Raw genomic sequence first — 23,367 nt, forward strand, 5'->3', positions numbered from 1 at the left:
AAGCCAAAGCTGGTGGTGAACATTGAAATCCCCTAAAATGGAGATCTCAGCAAAAGGAAAGTGAGATAAGATGTGCTCCACCTTGGAAGTCAAATAGTCAAAGAATTTTACATAGTCAGAGGAATTAGGTGAGAGGTATACAGCACAGATGAATTTAGTTAGAGAGTGACATTGAAGTCTTAGCCAGATGGTAGAAAATTCTGAAGATTCAAGATTGTGGGCACGAGCAAGTGGTGTCGTTACGCACGTATGCGCAACATCCAGCTTTGGATTGAAAATGAGGATAGAGCAAGTAGGAGGGAACAGAAAAGGGGCTGCTGTCAGTAGTCACAGACAACTGTGTTTCGGTTAGGAAGAGAAGATGAGGTTTAGTAGAGGAGAGGTGGTGTTCCACAGATTGAAAATTAGAACGAAGGCCACGAATGTTGCAGAAATTGATAGTGAAAGTATTAGATGAAGTGTCAAGACACCCAAGGTCGACAGCAGAGGGCAGTCCGACCTGGGGACATTTATGGTCCCCTCCCCAGAGGGGGACTCCGAGGCAGGGCGTGGTGAAGCCATTATTAAATTTTGATTTGAAGAGAGTGTAAAAGTGTAAGGTGTTGTAGTGTAGTGTAGGAAGTAGTAGAAGTTGTCTTTAGAGGGCAGGCTGCAGCTGCTCAATTGTATAAATGAGACCACAAAGGGAACCGGGAAGAGAGGACACGGGAATCACTCAGTCTGCAGCACTGCCTACATCCCCGTAAGTACCTCTCCTGGAGTATTCCACCGGGCGGCAGGTGACTACTGCCTACTCCATATATATATATATATATATATATATATATATATATATATATATATATATATATATATATATATATATATATATATATATATATATATATATATATATATATATATATATATATATATATATATATATATATATATATATATATATATATATATATATATATATATATATATATATATATATATATATATATATATGTATATGTGTATATATATATATATATATATATATATATATATATATATATATATATATATATATATATATATATATATATATATATATATATATATATATATATATATATATATATATATATATATATATATATATATATATATATATATATATATATATATATATATATATATATATATATATATATATATATATATATATATATATATATATATATATATATATATATATATATATATATATATATATATATATATATATATATATATATATATATATATATATATATATATATATATATATATATATATATATATATATATATATATATATATATATATATATATATATATATATATATATATATATATATATATATATATATATATATATATATATATATATATATATATATATATATATATATATATATATATATATATATATATACATATATATATATATATATATATATATATATATATATATATATATATATATATATATATATATATATATATATATATATATATATATATATATATATATATATATATATATATATATATATATATATATATATATATATATATATATATATATATATATATATATATATATATATATATATATATATATATATATATATATATATATATATATATATATATATATATATATATATATATATATATATATATATATATATATATATATATATATATATATATATATATATATATATATATATATATATATATATATATATATATATATATATATATATATATATATATATATATATATATATATATATATATATATATATGTATGTGTGTGTATATATATATATATATATATATATATATATATATATATATATATATATATATATATATATATATATATGTGTGTGTATATATATATATATATATATATATATATATATATATATATATATATATATATATATATATATATATATATATATATATATATATATATATATATTTTGTGAAAAAATGTTTGAAACATAAAAAAAAATATTCGCTCTTTAAGATTTTTCAAAATTTCGTTTTTGTTTTACTATTTGTATTCTTCTGATTGACATGAAATTTTCAGGCATGATTATTTATTCAATGGTGACTTCCTGGAGCTTGATAGGATGATAGCTAATGCATCAGAACCCCGTTTCTCTAGAAAGTATTACTCACTCTTAGTGCGGGTTTGGAAGGAGCCATTAGCAGCGTCACGGTAATCTGCCGTTTTGTGACTGAACTGGACACTCTCTGAATCGTCATTAGTGTGTTGAAGTGAAATAAGGATACTGTGAAGTAATTATTACTGTGTTGTCCAGCTTTATACCTTTGTGTGTGTGTGTGTGTGTCTGTTGTTATTGTAATCTGTATTTTTTTGCATCGCCTGTGCATTATTGGTTGTGTATTTCTTTTTTTTAGAATTCATTTTAACTTTTAATTAATTTTTATACTTCATTCTTTTAACTTTTTTATAAGGGTCAACAGTATATATATATATATATATATATATATATATATATATATATATATATATATATATATATATATATATATATATATATATATATAATGTTATTGTAATCTGCATTTTTCGCATCGCCTTTGCATTATTGGTATTTCTTTTCTAGAATTTCTTTATATTTTTATTTAATCCTTTTAACTTTTTATAATGTCTGTGTAAGACTTACTGTTATTTGTGTTTTTAGTTCTTCAATATTTTTTGCAGATCCTGAAGACGAAACGTGTATAAAAGAGCAAGAGAAATGTGAAGGTGTCCGCTGGTATCCCTGTTGTTTCGTATCTTTAATTCCAACTATCAACATCTACATCTACCTGACCCAGCAGGGAGCACCTACACGCTTTGGAGGATTTTTCAACCTCCTCCCATAAGAAATAGTGAACACTAGTGCTTATGGTTTTGAAGGACTCACCAAGTTGCCATGCAGTGGCTTATAGTGAACTCATATGTTTTTCTTTTTTATTGAGGTTAAGGTTTCCTAGAGGTTGTTTTCATACGAGTGTTGTTGTGAAAGGTATAATCCCAATGTACCTATTCGTTTTTTTATAGAAAAGTTGACAGGTTATACTTCAGACTTAACAAAACCAAATTAGATATCAACTTGTTAACTAAGTGTAAATTGTTCACCGTAATTCCTAATTTTCTTAATTATAAGCTACATAATGTGCAAATTAGAAATAAAAAAACCTGTTTGTCTTTCCACTTCAAATTACTTAAATCAGCAACAAGAATACCTTCCTCAAACGGCAATTGTCTGGCTTTGAAATTGCATATAACAAACTTAAAGATAACCTTTCTTTTCTCGACTTCAGTTGCTTGTTTGCTCGTCTCAAAGTATATAATGACAGAAAATTGAATACCACTGGGACTATACACTACAAAAACCTTGATAATCTAGGCTTTCCTGTTAATCATTCTGTTGCCAAGGATAAAGTTATCATTAATCTTTCTAGCAGAGTGCTGATTGGCTCTGAACTTGAAGTTTTGTCCCTTGAACTTTCATTTGGCCTTCCTAAATTAATGTGGATTTTGTTAACCATTTTTATTCGTTTGAAGAAATAACAGTTTCAAGAATTTATCTTATGCCCTCTCTGTGGGAAAATATAGTCGAGCAGGTTTCAAAGTTGGTCCATTCTAGCTTTCGTGAGTTACCGTTAGCCCAACGTTCTTTTTTCAAATTACCCAATGTTTTGTACAACTTTCTCATTTCATTTAATAAATCTGATTCATCTGTTGTTATTACTAAACCTGAGAAGGGACGAGGCACGGTAATAATGGATAAAGTTGATTATATCTCTAAGAAGCAATTCTTAGTGATTCCTCTAAGTTTAAACGTATCAAGTCCAATGCCTTGAGTATATTACTAAATCAGAGATTAACTAGTCAGACTTCTCAGACGGCTCTTTAAACTTAATGTGACTTCTAAAGATACATATAATTTCTTTTTCACTAGTGGTTCGTTCCCAGGTATCTTGTATGGTCTTCCGATAACACATAAACCCTCGAATCTATTCTCAGCACTATTGACACGTTTAACTTGGCTAAGTATCTAGTTCTCATCCTTGAACCTCTTACTTTACTCTTAAAAATCTATATCAGTTCATTAATGAAATACGTAATTTAGATGTTGGCAACATGGTCATTATCAGTTTTGGTATAAAATCACTGTTCACTAATATCTCTCTTGAAAAAAGGATATACGTTTGTTTTGTGATGACTTGTTTAAGGACAACATGACCTTTGGCAACTTTTCGAAAACAATTCAACAATATTTCATTCATCTCTTGCTGAGAAAGACTCGATCGCCTTTTTTGTTCAATAAGAAGTTGTATATTCAGACTGATGCAGTAGCCATGGGTTCTTGTTTGGGTCCTACATTAGCTAATACTTTTTTGTGTTTAAATAAAACTAATTGGTTAGGGGATTGTCCCTCCTCATTTGAACCTGTTTACTTGTGTAGATATGTTGATGATTGCTTTGTGCTTTTCAGAGACTCCACGCAAATTCCTTTGTTTTTGGATTGCATTAATTCTAGGCACCTGAATATAGAATTTACTTGTGAAATAAAGAATAATGGTACTCTATCTTTTCTGGATGTACTCTTATCTTGTGTCGATAATAAGCTTCACACCATTGTCTACTGTAAACCAACTTTCACTGGATGAGGAATAAATTTCCTTTCTTTTGTGTCACAGCTCTTCAAAGTTAATGCAATAAAGATATTCTTATATAGATGTTACAGCATAACTTTCTCTTGGGATCTATTTGACAGAGATAAATTTTTTTTTTCAAGTCGGACTAAAAAGGGAAAAGGCTGGTCCAACAAACGGGAATGTCCGACTTAAACGAATTTCACCTCTTCCTCCGCCCTCCCTCAAAAAAAAAAAAAAAAAAGGGCGGGCAGTTCAACTGGAGGGATACAAGATTTATTTTGGGATTACTGTCTCTCCGAACCTTTCAAACCCTAAATTACCAGATGGTGTAGTTTATTTTCAGATAATTAAATACCCTTCTTATCAGGATGCCATTTTTAAATGTCTTGTGCGGTTACATCATAGCATGACTCACGCCCTAAAAAATTATGTATCACTTAATGCTTGTATCTAAGCACAAAAAAAGAAGAATATTTTTCTCGATAAATTTTAACCTTTGGTGTGTCTCTCTCCCACTCAGTGACTCAGTAACTGGCAGGCGTCAATAGGAGTCGTGCGTCATATAGCTCTCAATTTTTTTTTTCAGAAATAGTTACGTCCTTACAGGCATAAATTTGATGGACATTAAAATCAGATACTTCAAGAAAAGAAGTCAACTAGAAACAAACGTTTAATTGCAGACAGCTGTGGCTGACGGCTTGACCTTGAACCCTCACCTCCCCTCCGTCACGCGTGTTGTTTTCCCATCCGAGAGAGACCCTCGCCTCACTCTGCACTTCACTGCATGTGTGTGTGTGCGTGTGTGTGTGTGTGTGTGTGTGTGTCTGTCTGCGCATGCGCACGCTGATAATAATTATGATGGTAATAATAATAATAATAATAATAATAATAATGATAATAATAACAAAAATAATAATAATAATATGATTATAATAATAATAATAATAATAATAATGAGAGAGAGAGAGAAGCAGCTCCAGGCTGGTGCTATAGTCTTCCAAATCTAAACGGGTCACCTTAGGGAATAGCAGGCCTTCCAATTCTGCCACTTTTCACCCAGAATATGAATGGCCAAGTGTGTGACCTGACCTACATCTCGTGTATCGCTCTCTCCCTTCCTTCCTCAGCTCCGCTCTCTCTCTCTCTCTCTCTCTCTCTCTCTCTCTCTCTCTCTCTCTCTCTCTCTCTCTCTCCGTGACAATCCTTCCTTATGCCTATTTTCTATTTCCATCCTTAAATTCGCACTGTGTGTGTGTGTGTGTGTGTGTGTGTGTGTGTGTGTGTGTGTGGATGGGTACCTACCACCGTGACACGTGACCTTGTCAGTAATGAGTGTTGCCGCGTGAATGGAGTCAGAAATATTTTATCTTACATATGAATAACCTAATTCTTTAGATGTTCATTCGTATTGAATTTGGAACACAGTTGTTGCACCATTTGTCTTACTAAGGACTATGGTGAACGTTCAAAAAAGATTATAACGTTTTCACAGCAACACTGTTACACAGGGTGCGGTATTTGTTATTGTGACGTGCATATTGTAAGCGTGGAATGTTTGTTTTTCTTTTAATCAATTTCTTTTAACATTTGATTACACTGGATTTCCGTTAAAGCATATTATATGCCTCTTACTTATGTATATGGAGTCTTCCTAATTTGCCAGTTCATGTAGACTTGGCAGAGCTGGAAGGCCTGCTATTCCCTAAGGAGTCCAGCCAGAAAGCCAAGTTTAGATTTGGAGGACTATAGGCCCTCCTTCACTTTCCTCCTCCCTTGAGTCCCTTCCCTTCACGGTGGGGGTTCACAGCCCCTACTCAACCACAAACCCAGCTGCGGAAGTGACCAATGAATGTGTTCTGCAGCCTATTTAGAGAAATTATTACCCTAAACTTTTTTGCGATGCACGAGTGAGTGATATTTTCTAGAGAAGCAGAGATCTGATGCATTATCATCCTATCATGCTCCTGGAAGTCACCACTGAATAAACAATCTTGTGTGAAAATTTCATGTCAATCAGATGAATACAAATAGCAAAACAGGAATGAAATTATGGAAAATCTTTAGGGGCGAATATCTCGGTGTTTGTTTGACACTTCAAAAATTTTTCACAGAATCGGTTTAACCTCTGATCGTCTTTTGTTTGGATTTATTTCAAACTATAACAAAAAAGTTGTTTTTGTTGGTATTAGATGTTTGATAATGTCATTATAAAACGAAAGAAGTTAAAATAAAAAATAAATAAAAACGGGTGGGCAGATCAGCTCGGACCTCAGTCCCTGCCACGGTCAGGGTCCGAGTTATCGCAAAATCCAAGTTAACGGGATCGGAGTTATCGAGGTTTTTTTTTTCTTAATGGTTTTCTCGTAATATTATTAACACAACTGTCTCAAAATTTCTTGAAAACAAATTTACCAGTGCCTCCCTCCCTTCTCAGATTCCGGTGAAAACAAAAAATACATTTCGCTACGCTTTTATGGTCACTTGAGTTACTCCGTCAGGAAAACTCTCAGTAATTCTTTAAAGATATATTATCCTGACGCTATTTTTTTTATTACTACTTTTTTACTTTCACGATTCTTATACCATTGGGTCTTTTTTCAAATTCAAAGATAGTGTTCCTGCAAATCTCGCCTCTAATGTCGCTTATGAGTGCAATTGTTGTTACTGTAAAGGACGATACATTGGCGAGACTCACAGAAACCTTACACACAGGATAGCGGAGCACAAAGGTTTTTCCGTTAGAAGTAATAGACAATTAGTTAATTCCTCTTTACTGCTTTCAGAGCACACTCACATATCAGTGATCGTCCTTTGATGCCACAGATTTCAAAACTTTAGAGAACATTTGAAACATTTGAAACATTTATTTACAGCCAAGTCATTTTACATACTGGTATATATGAGTATATCAAATCTTTACAGTTAAACCAAGCTAGCCTATATAAAGTAGAACTTTTCAGGCAAGTACTTATCAGAGTATAAATAGATTATACTGACTGGTGGAATAAGAACTATTTTTATAATAATAGTAACTAAAACGTTAGCTACAACGAACGAAATGTTTTTTCCGAAGTGAATTTAAATAATAATAATAATAGTAATAATTAAAATAATAATAATAATAATAATAATAATAATAATAATAGTAATACTAATAATATTAATGGTAATAATAATCATAATGAAAATAAAATGATAACAATAATAATAATAGTAATAATAATAGTGATAATAATAATAATAATAATAATAATAATAATAATAATAATAATAATAATAATAATAATAATATTAATATTATTGATAATAATAGCAATAGTATAGATAATAATAATGTTCATAACAACAAATAATAACTAATATAATCAATAATAACAATAAAAATGATAATGATAATAATAATAATAGTAATAATAATAATAATAATAATAATAATAATAATAATAATAATAATAATAATGACAATCACAACTAACTGACACAATGTATATTTTACAAATCATCAATAGTAAAATTAGAACAACACTTGGTACATATGATTTAGCAGAACATAAATTAGTAGCTAGACAAGATATGTTTTTTTAGCATTGTTTTAAATGCATTGAGAGATGATGCTTCTTGAATTTTGCGAGGAATAGTATTCCATATAACAGGTCCTAGATAATTAGTTGAATGCTGAAACTTAGAAAGGCGGTGTATTGGTAAAGTAAGATGATCACGGTGGCGCGTACTATAATCATGTGATGGAAGAATGCTATGAATATAATGTTTATTGTTATACATGTGTGTGGCTATAGCAAGCTTTGTTATATCATTAAGTTTTAAAAGTTTGGTCTGTTTGAAAAGAGGGTCAGTGTGTTCAAGGTAGGTGCTGTTAGTTATAATTCTGACAACTTTCTTGAGCTGTAATTTTAAAGGAGTTAGGAATGTAGGGTAAGTAGTGGACCAAATAGGGTTACAGTATGTTAGCAATGTGTGAATGTGAGCAAAGTAGATGGATTTTAGGACATACGGTGGCATAAAATCTCTGATTTGATAAAGTAATGCAATATGTCTCGATATTTTTAGTGTAATATTATCTATATGGTACTTAAAATTTAAAGAGCTATCATAAGTAACACCAAGGAACTTGAATTTATCGATTTTAGTAATTATTCTGTTATTTATTTGTACATTAGGTAAATCCAGCATAGTTTTACCAGTGAATAGCATAAAGTAAGTTTTGTCAGTGTTTATTGTGAGCCTATTGCAAAGGCACCATTGATATAATTTTTTAAGTTCATTGTTAGCACTAAAAACAAGTTGATTCGGATCTGTTCCTATTAGATAAACTGTCATATCATCGGCAAATAAGATGCTTTTAGAGTCAGAAAAAATATCAGAAATATCATTGATGTAGAGGAGAAATAATAGAGGTCCAAGCACACTACCTTGTGGTACACCGAGAGTAATTAAGGTTGAAGATGATTTTGCATAACTAAAGGAAGTGTATTGACGTCTGTTTGTTAAGTAATCTGTAAACCATGAAAAATAGGGCCGCGAATTCCATAGTGGTGCATTTTATTAAGGAGAATTTTATGGTTTATTGTGTCAAATGCCTTAGCAAAATCAATGAATACTGATAAAACAGAAAACTTCTTGTCAATAGCTGTAAATATGTCATTAGAAAATTTATTCAATGCTTTAAAAGTGCTACAATTTTGTCTAAAACCATACTGCGAAGGATTAAGAATATTTTTGTGTTCTAAGTAATTAATTAAATGTTTTTCATTAATGTCTCAAATATTTTGGAAAATATTGTAAGTTGAGAAATTGGTCTATAATTTTTGGGGTCATCATGAGGGCCAGATTTATAAATGGGAGTAATTTTGCGGTTTTCAACTTGTCAGGGAAAATTCCATTTGTTACAGACTGATTAAAAAGTATTGTTAAAGGGATTGATAAAAGACTAGAGTTACTTTTGATGATGGTAGCCGATATATCATTTATATCAGAGGTTTTGTTTTTAAGAGACTTAATTACTGAATTCATTTCATATGTAGTGATAATGGGAACTACCATGGAATTTGGATAATTTTCTTTGAGGTAATCTAATGGATTTTTATTTGAGTGAGGAAGTTTGCTCTCCAGATCAGGTGCAATTTTAGAAAAATAATTACTGAAGGCATGTGAGATGTCTAAAGGATCACTTAGTACTTTATTATCATATTGCAATGTCTTAATTGTGTCTTTATTTTGAAAGTTACCTTTAGTTCATTTATTGCTTGCCAAATTTTCTTCGTATTATTTTTAAAGTTTATGAAGATTTGGCGATAATAGTTAGTTTTGGCAGATCGAACAACTTGAGTGAGCTGATTTCTGTACTGTTTAAAAATATGATGTGAAACTATTCCTAATTTATACATTTTAAATAATTTACATTTATGTTTGATTGAGTTAAGTATTCCACTAGATAACCATGCATTATGAAGTCTTTTAGCTGTTATAAATTTGGTTTTGATAGGAAAGCATTTATTGTAACATTCATTAACTATATTGTGGAAAAGGTTAAAATTTTCATTTGTATTTGGCAGGACAAGTAGTTCTTCCCAGTTTATGCCTTCTAATTCACTTGTAAATTTGTTATTATTATTGGCATTGATAACTCTGTATGTTATTTTATGTTTAGTATTTGGAAAGGGTTCAATGTTGATATTTATGAATATAGGAAGGTGATCTGATATTGAAAAGTGAATGATACCTGATAGAGAGCGAGGTAGGAAATTAGTCCAGATGTGATCTAACAGTGAAGGTTGGCCAAGGGCAGGACTATCAGGAAATCTTGTAGGTCTGGATATATGAGGGAAAAATTAAGTGATTGTAAGGAATTCAGAAACAAATTGGTAGGGAGGTGAGATGAGTGTTCTAGTAAGTTAATGTTGAAGTCACCTATAATGATTGATTTATTATGTCTGAATATGTCGTTATTTAATAACTCATTCATGATGTTAGTAAATTCATTGACAGCTATGTGTTTGCTGTTGGGCCTGTAAATTACTGAAATGATATATTTAGTGTTCCCTAATTCTAGCTTAGAAGTGCAGATTTCAATGTTTTCATTAATGAAAGAATATTGCATTAGTGGTTCTGCTTTCATATGATTTTTAGTAAAAACAGTGATCCCTCCGTGTTCTCTGACAGTCCTCGTTAAGTGGAATGACTCATAACCCTCCAAACAATAAAGGTGTTTAGTGTTTTGCTGTAGCCATGTTTCTGTAACTGCAATGACTTCAGGTGGTTTAGGTAAACAATTTAGAAAAGACTTTAGTATATCAAAGTTTTTCTGTAAAGATCTAATGTTAATATGTATAACACTGATGTAGTTGTTAGCTAATGGGTTTAAAGCTGAAGTGTATTCTTCAAAGTTGTAATACTTAGATAAACAGTTGATGTCTTGATGTCCTGCAATTTTTTTAATTTGACTTAATTCTAGATTGAAAGTGTTAGTTGTGTTATTAATGAGATTATCATCATATAATGACTTATATAAATTTTCCATAAAGTAATACTAAAGAACAAACAAACAAACAAGCAAATAATAGAAAAAAGATAGAACAACAAAGCATATATGGCTCCTAAGGTATGCCAAAGAAAATAAGTAGATGGGCTCATGAATCAGATGGAATAATTGTCATCTTAAGAGGCAAATCAAATGATGTGATCATTGTAGTATTAGGGACATAATCAATATCAACAGTTATAAATAGTAGTAGTGATAGTGGTGGCAGTAGTTATAGTAGTAGTAGTAGTAGTAGTAGTAGTAGTAGTAGTAGTAGTAGTAGTAGTAGTAGTAGTAGTAGTAAGAGGATTAGTAGTATAAGGAACAGTAGTAGTAGTAGTAAGAGGATTAGTAGTGTAAGGAACAGTAGTAGTAGTCGTGCAAGTTAATGTATTAACAATATTAGCTATAGTAATTATAGTAGTAGTTGTAGTAGCAGCAGTAATAGCGGTAGTAGTGGTGTTAACAGTATAATGTAGTAATAATAACGGTAGCGGTAGTAGCAGCAGCAGTAGTAGTAGTGGTGGTATTAATAGCAATGGTGGTAGTAGTATTAGTGATAGTAGTAGTAGTAGTAGTAGTAGTAGTAGTAGTAGTAGTAGTAGTAGTAGTAGTAGTTGCAGCAGCAATAGTATTATTGATGTTATTAATAGTAGCAGTAGTAATTTTAGTAGTAAAAGTAGGAGAAACCATTCAACATAAACAAGCAGTTATATTAATTTACTTTCACATCTAAGTGGTTGTTACTCCTTTCAGTGCTGGGTACTTATCTAGAAACTCTGTAAGTGCTGCTTCAGTAGTGATGACATGTTTTTGGTTAGAAATTCGAAGCTTCACATAAATCCTACCATCCTGTGTATAGCACTGTTGAAAGATTTGCCTATGTTGTTTTCTTATATCCCATACTTTTTTTAAATAGTAACCGGCGTTTGGGTGTCAAGCTTTCATTGATATATAAGTTTGGCTTAACTGTTACACATGCACTCATTATGTCATATTTCTGTTGTCTACTGTGCAGTTTAACAATGATTGGTCTTATGGAGTTTTGGGTATTCCTTGAGCCAAGCCTATGTGCTACATTTATGTCTTTATTTTCAATATTTATGTGGAGGTTATCTTTAATTGTTCTTATTGTTTTTTTCTGTGGTGTTTTCATTTTGCTCCTCCACTGGCAAGTTTGGCCCACTAATAATGAGAGTATCCCGTCTTTCATACAGATTCACTTCTTCAATTTCATTTTCTAATTCTGCAATTTTGTTTTCAAGTTGAACAATGTGATTTTGCATCTTTTCTATTGTCTGGTCTTTCTGATTAATTAGGATCTGCACAGCTTTCACAATGGTGTTAACAATAGTTTTACCTTCCTCTGATATGGTGGCAGTGTCAGCGGTAACGAGACTCAGAAGGTCGGCGGGTGAGGTACACACAGGGTTAGTCACGTTGGTGGTGGTCAGCACTGATGGCGCAGAAGGGGTAGGTGAGGAAACCACTGGAGGAACTGACGAAGCTGCTGGCCCAGTAGACGTACCCTGCTGGGCTGTCTGACCGGCCGCCTGGTTATGTTGTCCTCTTGTCTTTGTCATCTTGTTGCTGTTGGAATATCACTAACACAGAATATTGTCGCAAGTAATCCTAAACCACAGGTTGAAATAGTGAGGGTCGTTCACTGTTGTTGATGACGTCACAGTAATGGGGAGCGGATCCAAATGTTACAAGCTACGTATTTCGTATATATTTACTCCCATGTCATGAGTATTATATTGCCGTTGAAGACATGTTAGGGTATAAGCATACCTGGAGCAGCCAGTACAAGGGACTGGCTGGCGAAATACGTAAACAAAGCGATCAGGTGGTGTAGGCAGTGTGGTAGCGCGCAGCTCAGGTATGGACGTCCGCTCACCACGACAGTCAATAATGAGTAATCTTCACTGAAATGTGATTTAAAGATTCATATTTATATCAAAAATTATTTCACTTTAATTATTTATGGTAGTATTTACAATCTGTATTTAATGTAATATTACTGAAATGGTAATATATTCCCATTATATTATGTTGACCTTAAATGCATAATCCATGACACTTTTCCCCTTTACTTGATTCCACAATCTCATCACCTCACCACCTAATTATATTATCTATGAATAGGGTGCAAATATTATCCTATGTAATTTATAATTGGGAGATGTAGAAAGTTACAGTACTTACCTTTTCAAACTTATTTGCAGTCGATTGTCACCTTTCTCTTTGCTGTATATAGAATACATCCTCATAATATATGCATTCCGACAGCCACGCCTACAGCTTAACATTCTTGACATGATGGACCCTCTCGATTCTTGACCACAAACCGACAGGGAGGAGGAAGAAAAGGTGAGGGAAACAAGAAACGGGATAAAGGAGGAGGAGGAGGAGGAGAAAGGGAGACAGTGATAGTGAGGTGAGAGAGGGGGAGGAAGGAAGAGGGGGGAAAATGTGAGAGGAGAGGAGGGATGAGGGGGACGGTGATAGTGGGTAAGATAGAGTGAGGGAGTAAGAGGGTGGGGGGAAAGGTGAGAGAGGGAGAGAAAGGAAGAGGGGGACAGTGATAGTGGGTGTAATAGGGGGAGGGAGGAAGAAGGGGGAAAGGTGAGAGAGAGGAAGGAGGGAAGAGGGGGACAGTGATAATTGCTGAGAGAGGGGGATGGGGAGAGAGGAATGGTGGGGTGATAGGTTGGGGACATACTGCAGGGTGTTACCTGAGTTGGGAAGTTACATGTTTTCATTTACTTTTTCATATTACCCTCTTAGTGCTCATTCAGTACATATACATCGTCAGTATTGAAAAAAGACAATTTGACAGAAATGGGGGAAATACATTCCCATACAACATGAATGGAGTATAATATGGAGGAAGGAGGAAAGGGGGGCAGGAAGGCGGGGCTTATACAGAACGTTGTTTCGATGGTTGCCAGCTAAGTCCGGCCACAGCTTCCACGAGCTGGATATGGTCATGATGTTCTAAGTAAAGTACCTTAAGTATTAACTTTAGATGAATCAGCTTCATGTAGAAAATTAACACAAGGGGTGAATAGCCCGTTTCCAAGACATTATACACGTACAATGCATCGTTATCGAGTTATTTGTAAAAAAAAAAAAAAAAAAACAGCGTGACAGAGCCTCTGAAAACGTTAGTAGGTAAATACAACTAGGTAAATACACACGTGGATTTCACGAGCACAGGGAGAGAGCCATCATTGGTATCTGTTAGGAATGAAGGACAAAGCTAGACTCGGTAGGCAATTTTATAATATATATGTATACGCCTTTGCCCTTGCCCTTGCCTCCTTCCCCTCCCAAAATTATTGGACGTCGTCACAATAGGACTGACGTGGACGTGATTAGAAATTATTTGATTGACATTACTACTGGTGTTACGTTAATGAATGACATTTTTCCGAACAGTTCAGTTCTCCCTTTGCTGACTGGAGTGAAAACTTCGTGCTAAATTTCTGATTACGTAGCAATGGATGTTAGTGATTACCTTCTCACTCTCAGACCAGACGGTCAAGCTCCCATCTCTGCTTGTCCATCTGTACGTAAGTCTGTGATGCCCACGTGTGCATAGTTACATTAATAATCTTAGTAATCTTAATACTAATGTCCCTGGCACTACAAATTATACCTACAGCACCTAGCCAGAAATTTGTTTATTAGTATAATACATTTACACAACACAAAGAGTCAAGGAAACTGGCATAAAAATAAATAAATAAGGAAAGGAAAGAAATGTCCCCATCCACACTCCCATTCTCTTACTTACAGGTTCTATTGTAGTGGCGGGAACAATAATATTAAGTTTTAAATTGTTAATGTCATAAATATAACTGCGACGCACACGAGGGCATATCACAGACGTAGACATACAGATATACAGATGTACATACAGATGGTCTGAGAGAAGGAGAGACGGTAGCCACCATGAATTACAAAACATTAAATTCAGTCGCTATGTAATCAGAAGTTTTTAACACAAATTTTTCACTTCAATTGGTAGAGGGAGAACTGAGCTGTTCGGGAAAATGACTCTTATTAATGTAACATCAGTAGTAATGCCAATAAAATCACTTTTGATTACTCCACACCAGTCCTATTGTTATGACTGCCATTAATCTTGGGAGAGGAAGGATACAGGGCCAGCCAGGGAGTTGACCATGTGAAAGACATGGAAGTCTATTTCCCATGCAGTCCGGTTCCACTCTTCTCCCGAACAGGTTAGTCATATACTAGCTCCTGAAATTTCAACGTAATTTTTCTATAAAACATGTGCTTATACATATACATATTACTAAATTGTTCCACTCTCTGCCCCGCAGATAGAGACAGCTACCCTCTCTGTGTGTGATCCATGTGTGTGGTTTTGTCAGGCTAATATTTGGTGAAAATAGGAGAAAAGTTAAATGGTTTTGTGTTGGCGGTGGTGTTGAAAGTGAACAGGAAAGGGGAAAGTGGCACTACTTGGTACACCCCTCCATAACAAACTGGGTGTTTAGTCCCACAGATAGTTAGTAAATGTTCGTGAGAAAATAAATGCGAGTGGCGCATGTCGGCGCAAGAACCGTGCCAGTAAAAATAGTGCCAATGTTGAGTGAAGTAGGGAATGTAATAACATTTCAAAATTATAACCAGTACCCTTTAATTCAGCAGCCGCTACCATTGTCAAAAAAAGTTAAATAATTTTCATAATCTTCCTTTTTTCATCATTAGTAGTTGTTTTCACACACACTTATTCTTCTTCCTCCCCACATTACACTATCAGTGGAGAGGAGGGGATAACTAAAACATCCCTTCCTTAACAACAGAATATACCTAGTGTCATTCTATAAACACAGAGATACATACAATAAGTCGATATATTATATTTTTCTACATAATTTCTTCCAAATAAGAACACAACCAAAATCAAGTCCTATTCATGAACAAATCCATATAAGTTGATTTCGTAATGAATTGGCATTGAAATTTATTTGGTTATTTCCATATTTCCAAAAGATTACACCCTTGATCGTAAGTGTATTAACTCAGTCACAGATAACAGTATATCTGGATTTGACACAGGACTGCGGAGCCGCGCCGCCACTGCAGTAACGTACCCAAAGCGGTCGACTGGTAGTACTTGACAGCTGACTGTTAAAGTTATGATTTTGTAAAGTTTTATACAGAATAAGGTGCATTTTTTAAGGAAATACTAATGTTACGGCCCGCCCGTAACATACTCCACTACCATCACCTCCTCCGCTTGCTACCTCGTTCGCCACCTCTCCACCTCACCTTCCACGCCACCGTCTCATGAACCTTCCACGCCGCCGTCTCATGAACCCTCCACGTCACCGTCTCATGAAGCCCCGCTACTGTCCCGAAGTTGGATTCACACGGCCCCATTCGACTCCAGCGGAAGTGTTAAAGCAAGCTCGGCTTTCTGGAAAGTCAGTGGAGGTCCAGGCTTCAACCAGTGAACACAACGCCTCTTGGACTACTGTGGGATCAACCATCACCCAGCACTTCACCACTGCGACACCTCATAAGTATCACTTCCTTTCGTCCGTTTTTTCCACATTGCCTCCATATAGGATTAGTATTATTGTTAGGTATTAAGTTGGGTTCTTTATTGTTGTATTTATTTCTGTGTTATATGTATATGTGTATGTCAGTTTCATATGTTTCATGTTATATCTATGTGTATGTCAGTTTCATGTTTCATGTTATATCTATGTGTATGTCAGTTTCATTATGGGGTTATTAAAATAGCTTTTTAAAGTGCCCCCTTTGCATTTCCTCACCAGTTGAACCTGCAGTGTTTTTTTTTTTTTATTGTTATTGTTCACCGGCTCCCCGATGCCAATCTTACCCGTTTAACCAGTGAACATAAGACTAATCATTACTAAATACCACAGCAGTGAGAAGGCATGTGCATTTGTAGAGGCTGTGAGGTGCACCAGATTAAGGGCTCGGCTGACCTCTACCTGGATTAAACATTACTATTATTATTATTATTATTATTATTATGTACATATTTGTGGCAAGTTGTATACACCCATGTCTACTGCGAATGAGTCATTTTAAAATCTCATGCGAGCAGCGAGACGGCCATCGGTTTAGCCAACGGACAGTCACTCAATTCACTCGGTTCAAATCAGTTGTGCTAGGGATACCGCTGCAGCCAAGAGTGAGGGGTTATAATTGTTACGTGCATGTTCAGGCATTTTGACATATCTGTGGAGACAATGAAACAGTGAAATGTGAATGCTGTTGAAAGAGTTTTGTCCAACAATGGATTTACAGTGAAAGTGTGAAGAGCTTGTGTCGAGGCTCACATGAAAATGTTATTATGCGCGTGTGTGATGCAGTCGCTAGTGATGTCACTGTGCAGTGAGTAATGAAGTACAGTGAGGTGAATAAGGAGTGAACATTGTGAGTGGTGTAATGCACACAGATTTAACATTGTGAGTGGTGTATCCAACCGTGACGTGTGTAGGGTGACGCTGAGTGTTGTATGCGGAGTTAAGTCAGTGGTACAGTGGAGAAGAACTGCTAGTGGTGACTTGAGGCGTACAATGTGAAACACTACAGTGAAATATAATGAGAGGTCACACAAAATGGCAGAGTGAGAGGCTGTAACTGGGACGTAATCCGAGACGCGTGCAACTGGTGGCAAATGACTGCAGTTATGACATCTGGTGCCATATAGATAGTCAGTTTCAATTTGGAAAAAGATAGTGACACTGGTGAAGAACAGTGACATGTTATTGACATCACTGTGACGTGGAAGTGTACTGTGGAGTGCTGTTAAGTGTTAAACTCACCTGATTACTAACGTGACTGCAACAAACCGATGAATGATTAATAGTGACTAGAATGGTAGGAAACAATGCCTAGGCAGTGACTGATAGTGACTACTGCGATATATTTCTTCGCGTTAATGATATAAAAAATATATAGCCTGCCTACGTGCTTTGTAAATAGGTAGTCTTCCTAAAAAAAAAAAAAAAAGTTGCATTTTTGTTAATGAAATTATAGAGAGTACGCTAGTGCAACATCTGTGGCATATATAAAGGGTGGGATAGTAAGACACCAAAAGTTATGTCCACGCCAAGCGCAAACCTGGTGTCGCCACAGGAGGTAACACACGGTCACAGAGTGATGACAAGAGGCATAAACTCACAGGTGTGAAGAAGAGATGAGGAAGTGGACAGCCAAAATCATGTAAAGTAATTTATAAGTGATACAAAATTTGCATTTTGTGTTTGAAATACAGCTGTAAGCTTAAAGTTGTATTTAAATATCCACCTGGTACTATATAAATTCTCGTGTTTGACTCGTATAACTGAGCGGTACAATGGTTGTATGAATTTAGATATCGCTTTCAGGCATTGAATTAAACACAGTTAGCTTGCTTCACAGTGATTTTCATAGATTCATGTTGGCTAGGAGCTGAGATTTCGAGGTTTGAAATTTAAGGTCCGTTCTCCGACTTTGGGTACGTTACTGCAGCGCAGCAATTTTCGTGTCAAATCCAGCTCTACTGTTATCTGTGACCCAGTCAATGGTAAACATGAAGACAACATGTCTCTGTCACTTAAATATCCAAACCACACAGATCAACTTACTAGTAATGGGAAATTAAGTATAAATAACTTGAGTATCCTGGCAAGAGTATTACTGTCTAACGGTCACTCTAACCGAACCGAGGTTGGCCACCTGTTTAACTTAACACATTGTTGGACAAACCATTAATTCCTGTTGTAATATCTGTGCCACCACACATGAGGAGGAGGAAAGCTTCACATATTCCTCTCTCCTCACTCTACAGTAGTCCTGTGACATCTTGTAATAGTTCTTCATTATTTTGCTGCATTCTGATATTGATCTTGACTTGGGCTCACATTGTGAAATAGATGCCGAAATCCCCACGAAAAAAAAAAATAAATAAATAAATAAATAACTATATCCATATATCACGATGTTACTGAGTATGTTGAGTCGTACTATATACAGTCAACGTTCTGCCTTTTCATTGTCCAAATTAATAGATTTTAGACATGTAATATGCTGCTGTATTTAAGATATTAATAGCAGTATTACAAGATAATCAAGAAATATTTCTGTTTTGACTAACTTCTTCCAAAATCATCCATAAAGGATATTCAAAAGTAGATACTGTAATGTAAGGTAGCTGTCTGGAAAAGACACCCACGAAACTGTAGGTTCTTGAAGAAACACAGGCTGGCTGTAGCTGACTGTATTGAAACAGAGGACTGGCAAAAAACAGCATGCCTACCTCAAAGACTCCAGCTGGACTGAAGCTTGTGGGGATTGCCAGAACAATAATTGGGAGATACAAGTGAAAAGAACATATCACATATCCACAGGTACGAGACATCAACAGTATCATAATCATCAATGTTCTACGTATCTCTTGTATGCACCTTGAATTTAATACAACATTTTAACTCTGTCAATAGGGGACATGTAGTAGTGGTGATAACTGGTGGGTTAGTTCTCTGAAAACCCGCCATTGATGATCTAATAAGGTACCTGATGATGTACAAAGCTCCACACTACAGAACAACAGAAAATCAAAATAGTAATGCATAAATAGCAAATACAAAATATAAATACAAAATTGGCAACTCTTGAGAACAGTCCACAAAACATACCATCTCAAAAGTGGATCTTCATGTGCTTTGCAATGTCATCCTTTCTCTTGTAACACTTCCTACAAATATCACACTTGAACTTCCTCAAGTCAGTGTGACTGATGGCATGTCTATTGCGGTTAGAACTAGTAATAAATCTTTTACCACACTCTTCACACTCATAATTTCTAACACCACTGTGTGTCAGAGTGTGTGGTGAGGCTTCTCTTTTCAGCAAACTTCTTTCCCCATTCCAGACACTCATAATTTTTAACACCACTGTGTGTCAGGGTGTGTGTGGTAAGGCTACTCTTTTGGATAAACTTCCTTCCACATACCAGACACTCATAATTTCTAACACCACTGTGAGTCAGGGTGTGTCTGATGAGGTGAGACTTTCTGGTGAATTTTTTTCCACATTTCTCACACTCATAATTTCTAACACCACTGTGTGTCAGGGTGTGCATAGTGAGATCAGACTTTGTGGTGAATTTCTTTCCACATACAAGACACTTATAATTTCTAACATCACTGTGTGTCAGGATGTGTATATTGAGGTGACCCTTTTGGGAAAATTTCTTTCCACATTTTGGACACTCAAAATTCCTAACACCACTGCGTCTCAGAGTATGTAGTTTTAGTCCTTGTTTGGATCTAAAAGTTTTATCACACTGTTGACACTCAAACTTTCTCTCTTTTCTGTGGCTAGAGCTGCCTGCCTCCAAGTCAGTCTCGCCACTACTGGATTTCCCCACACTCGTGGTAGACTGCTGCTGCTGCTGTTCACTCATGCTGCTGCCTGGCCTAACCTCTCCAGCACAACACTGCTCCTGGAACTCCCTCAAGCCACTGTGACTTAAGGCATGTCTATTGAGGTTAAAACTTGTAATAAATCTTTCACCACACTCTTCACACTCATAATTTTTAACACCACTGTGTGTCAGAGTGTGTGCGGTAAGATGACACTTTTGGGAAAATTTCTTTCCATATTCTGGACACTCATAATTTCTAACACTACTGTGGCACAGGGTGTGTACTCTAAGACTTTGTTTGGATTTAAAAGTTTTATCGCACAGCTGACACCAAAACTTTCTCTCTCTTCTGCGGCCAGAGCTGCCTTCCTCCATGTCATTCTTGCCAGTACGACTGGCCCTCCCTGCACCTGAGGCAGGTTGTTGCTGCTTCTGCTGCTGCTGCTCACTCATGCTGCTACTAGTCCTCATCCCTCCACTGCAGCACTGTTCCCGGCAGCACACGCCACCGCCAGTCCTGCAGGAAACTTGAGGGAAGCCAGTTGGAGACGTTGTACCAAGCAGGGCGCTGTCCTGGACTTTGGCCTGGTCTGTGAAGTAGGGAGGAAAGGCAGCCATGACAGAGCTGAGTGGCACACACACACACACACACACACACACACACACACACACACACACAGAGAGAGAGAGAGAGAAAGAATGGAGCAGTGTGTCATCCAGGAAGCCTCCAGATATCTAGACCTTGGCCTTGAACTGGGACACCTCAAGTCTTAGTAAGGAAGAAGTAGTTCACCATCACAGAGCGTTTGGGTATGTTGCCTTGAAAGATGTTCTCTCTCTCTCTCTCTCTCTCTCTCTCTCTCTCTCTCTCTCTCTCTCTCTCTTTCAACTGTGTATGGTATGTAAACAAAAATCACTCAAAAGTTTTTCATCAACAAATGAGTACAAGCTTCACGTCAAACACCAAATGTAATCATGCAATGCAAACTCATTTCCCGAAGCACAAAATTTCAAACACATTTTCCCAAGCACCGCAATGCAGACTCATTAGCTCAAGCACCACAATGCAAACACACTTCCCTGATCGTCATTATATGGAAACACATTTGCCCAAGCACCATAACACAAACACTTTTTCTCAAGCACCTCAATGCAAAGGTCATATCAAGTAAAACTGAATCATCAAGCAGTATAGGCAGTCCCTACCTTAGCACATTAAGGCTCCTTGTCTTTATAAGTCTGTGGCTATTAACAGGAACTCAAATTCACTGAAACACCTTCAAAAGATTGACTGATCTTTTTAAATTTAATTACAGGAAATACAAGTTAAGGACTGCCAGTTTAAATACCAAACAAAAAATAAGTAAAAGTTGAACAAAGCTCATTCTTACCGATCATGTCAGGTTCTCCCGGCTCTGAGACTTTGTTCACCTTTATGGGCTGCATGGTGGGAGTGGGGGCTTGTGTTTTTACCGAACTCAAATGCCGGCATTCACTGCAGCTCTCAACCTGAAGATTTATAACTACTTAACAAGAATCACTAACACTAATGACAGAAAAAATTATCAAATATTAAGAGGTTAATAAAATTGTTGCCTTTGTTAATTAATTATGAGTGAAGCAAAGTTTTCATATGGAAAAAGTTGTTTAACTTTGCCGTAACTGTAATGCCATACAAACGTTTGTATCTCCAGAACTATGAGGCGGATCATAACAAAATTACCACCAAATGATGGTGCAACTCTTCAAATTTTATATGAAATAGCTTTCATCTCTTCTACTGGATGAAGTGTCAATGGGTAACTCACAAAAACTAGAAGGGTATTGAAAAGGAGAATTTATCAACATACTCGTATATCAACATATATCAGCTTCACAAACCCTCGGTGGTGCCTTGGCGGGGCTATTCCACATTTTCTTTTGGAAAAACAAGCTTGGAAATAGTACCTAACTTACTTCAGAAAAAAAAGCAACAACACAAATTGGAAATTGACCAGAAAAACACACAACACAACACGGCAAGGCCATTGTTCAACTGACCAGATCCAATCTGGGGTTGATGTCTTTGTTTTTGTTTATTTTTCATGGCCACACACACTTGCTGATGACAACCACTGTTAGAGATGGTGAGTTAATCCACGTCTAAGAGATATAACTTGCAAGACATCAGGTGCTTTTTTATTAATGTTCAGTCTTCTAACCTTTGAATTAACTTGCAAGACAGCAGGCAGTTTTATTAAAGTGTTCCTTCCCCTAAAGGTGCGTCCACAGACAAAAAATCGTTACCATATCACAGGAGAAGCAGGATGACGTCATAAGCGGTGAAACGATGGAAGTGGATCTGGCAACAAGCAGTGGTACCAGATGAGGTTGTTTACCATCGTTTCAACTCTGCTCACAGGGCAAAGACCGGTGGACAATGTTTGAAGGTGATGTCCGTTGGTAACTCAGGCATTTAAGTCAGTGTGTGGCCTTGGACGACTGGTGCAGTACATCACTACCATGGTACACAAGAAAAAAAACAAGGCCAAAAAATTGCACTATGCAGCATGATCATTGCTGTACTCTGTGAGGAGGAGGAGGAGATGACAAGAAGGGAATGGTGCAAGGACTGGTTGCAGAAATGAAATGAAAGAGGAAGCCATGCAACCATTTTCCAAGAATTGAGAACTGGCTATGAATCGGACTTTACGAAATA

At 35.3% G+C, this 23,367-nt stretch overlaps 2 protein-coding genes across 9 annotated transcripts in view; one reads left to right on the forward strand and one right to left on the reverse strand.

Annotated features, from left to right (window-relative positions):
- Nucleotides 1–4,790, forward strand: part of LOC123507267 — a 48,011-nt gene extending 43,221 nt beyond the window's left edge. For both annotated transcript variants that reach the window (XM_045260042.1, XM_045260050.1), the window contains exon 7: nucleotides 2,759–4,790. In XM_045260042.1, coding sequence (XP_045115977.1) covers nucleotides 2,759–2,922 — 164 coding nt within the window. In that variant the 3' untranslated portion in view covers nucleotides 2,923–4,790. The remainder of the gene's footprint in view (nucleotides 1–2,758) is intronic.
- Nucleotides 4,791–17,930: 13,140 nt separating this feature from the next.
- Nucleotides 17,931–23,367, reverse strand: part of LOC123507220 (zinc finger protein 567-like) — a 67,258-nt gene continuing 61,821 nt past the window's right edge. For all 7 annotated transcript variants that reach the window (XM_045259950.1, XM_045259978.1, XM_045259969.1 and 4 more), the window contains 2 exons: nucleotides 22,061–22,178; nucleotides 17,931–21,259 (listed from right to left, as the gene is read on the reverse strand). In XM_045259950.1, coding sequence (XP_045115885.1) covers nucleotides 20,106–21,259; nucleotides 22,061–22,178 — 1,272 coding nt within the window. In that variant the 3' untranslated portion in view covers nucleotides 17,931–20,105. The remainder of the gene's footprint in view (nucleotides 21,260–22,060; nucleotides 22,179–23,367) is intronic.

This window comes from Portunus trituberculatus, chromosome 2 (genome assembly GCF_017591435.1).
Source record: "Portunus trituberculatus isolate SZX2019 chromosome 2, ASM1759143v1, whole genome shotgun sequence".
In the NCBI taxonomy this organism is placed as follows: Eukaryota; Metazoa; Arthropoda; class Malacostraca; order Decapoda; family Portunidae; genus Portunus; species Portunus trituberculatus.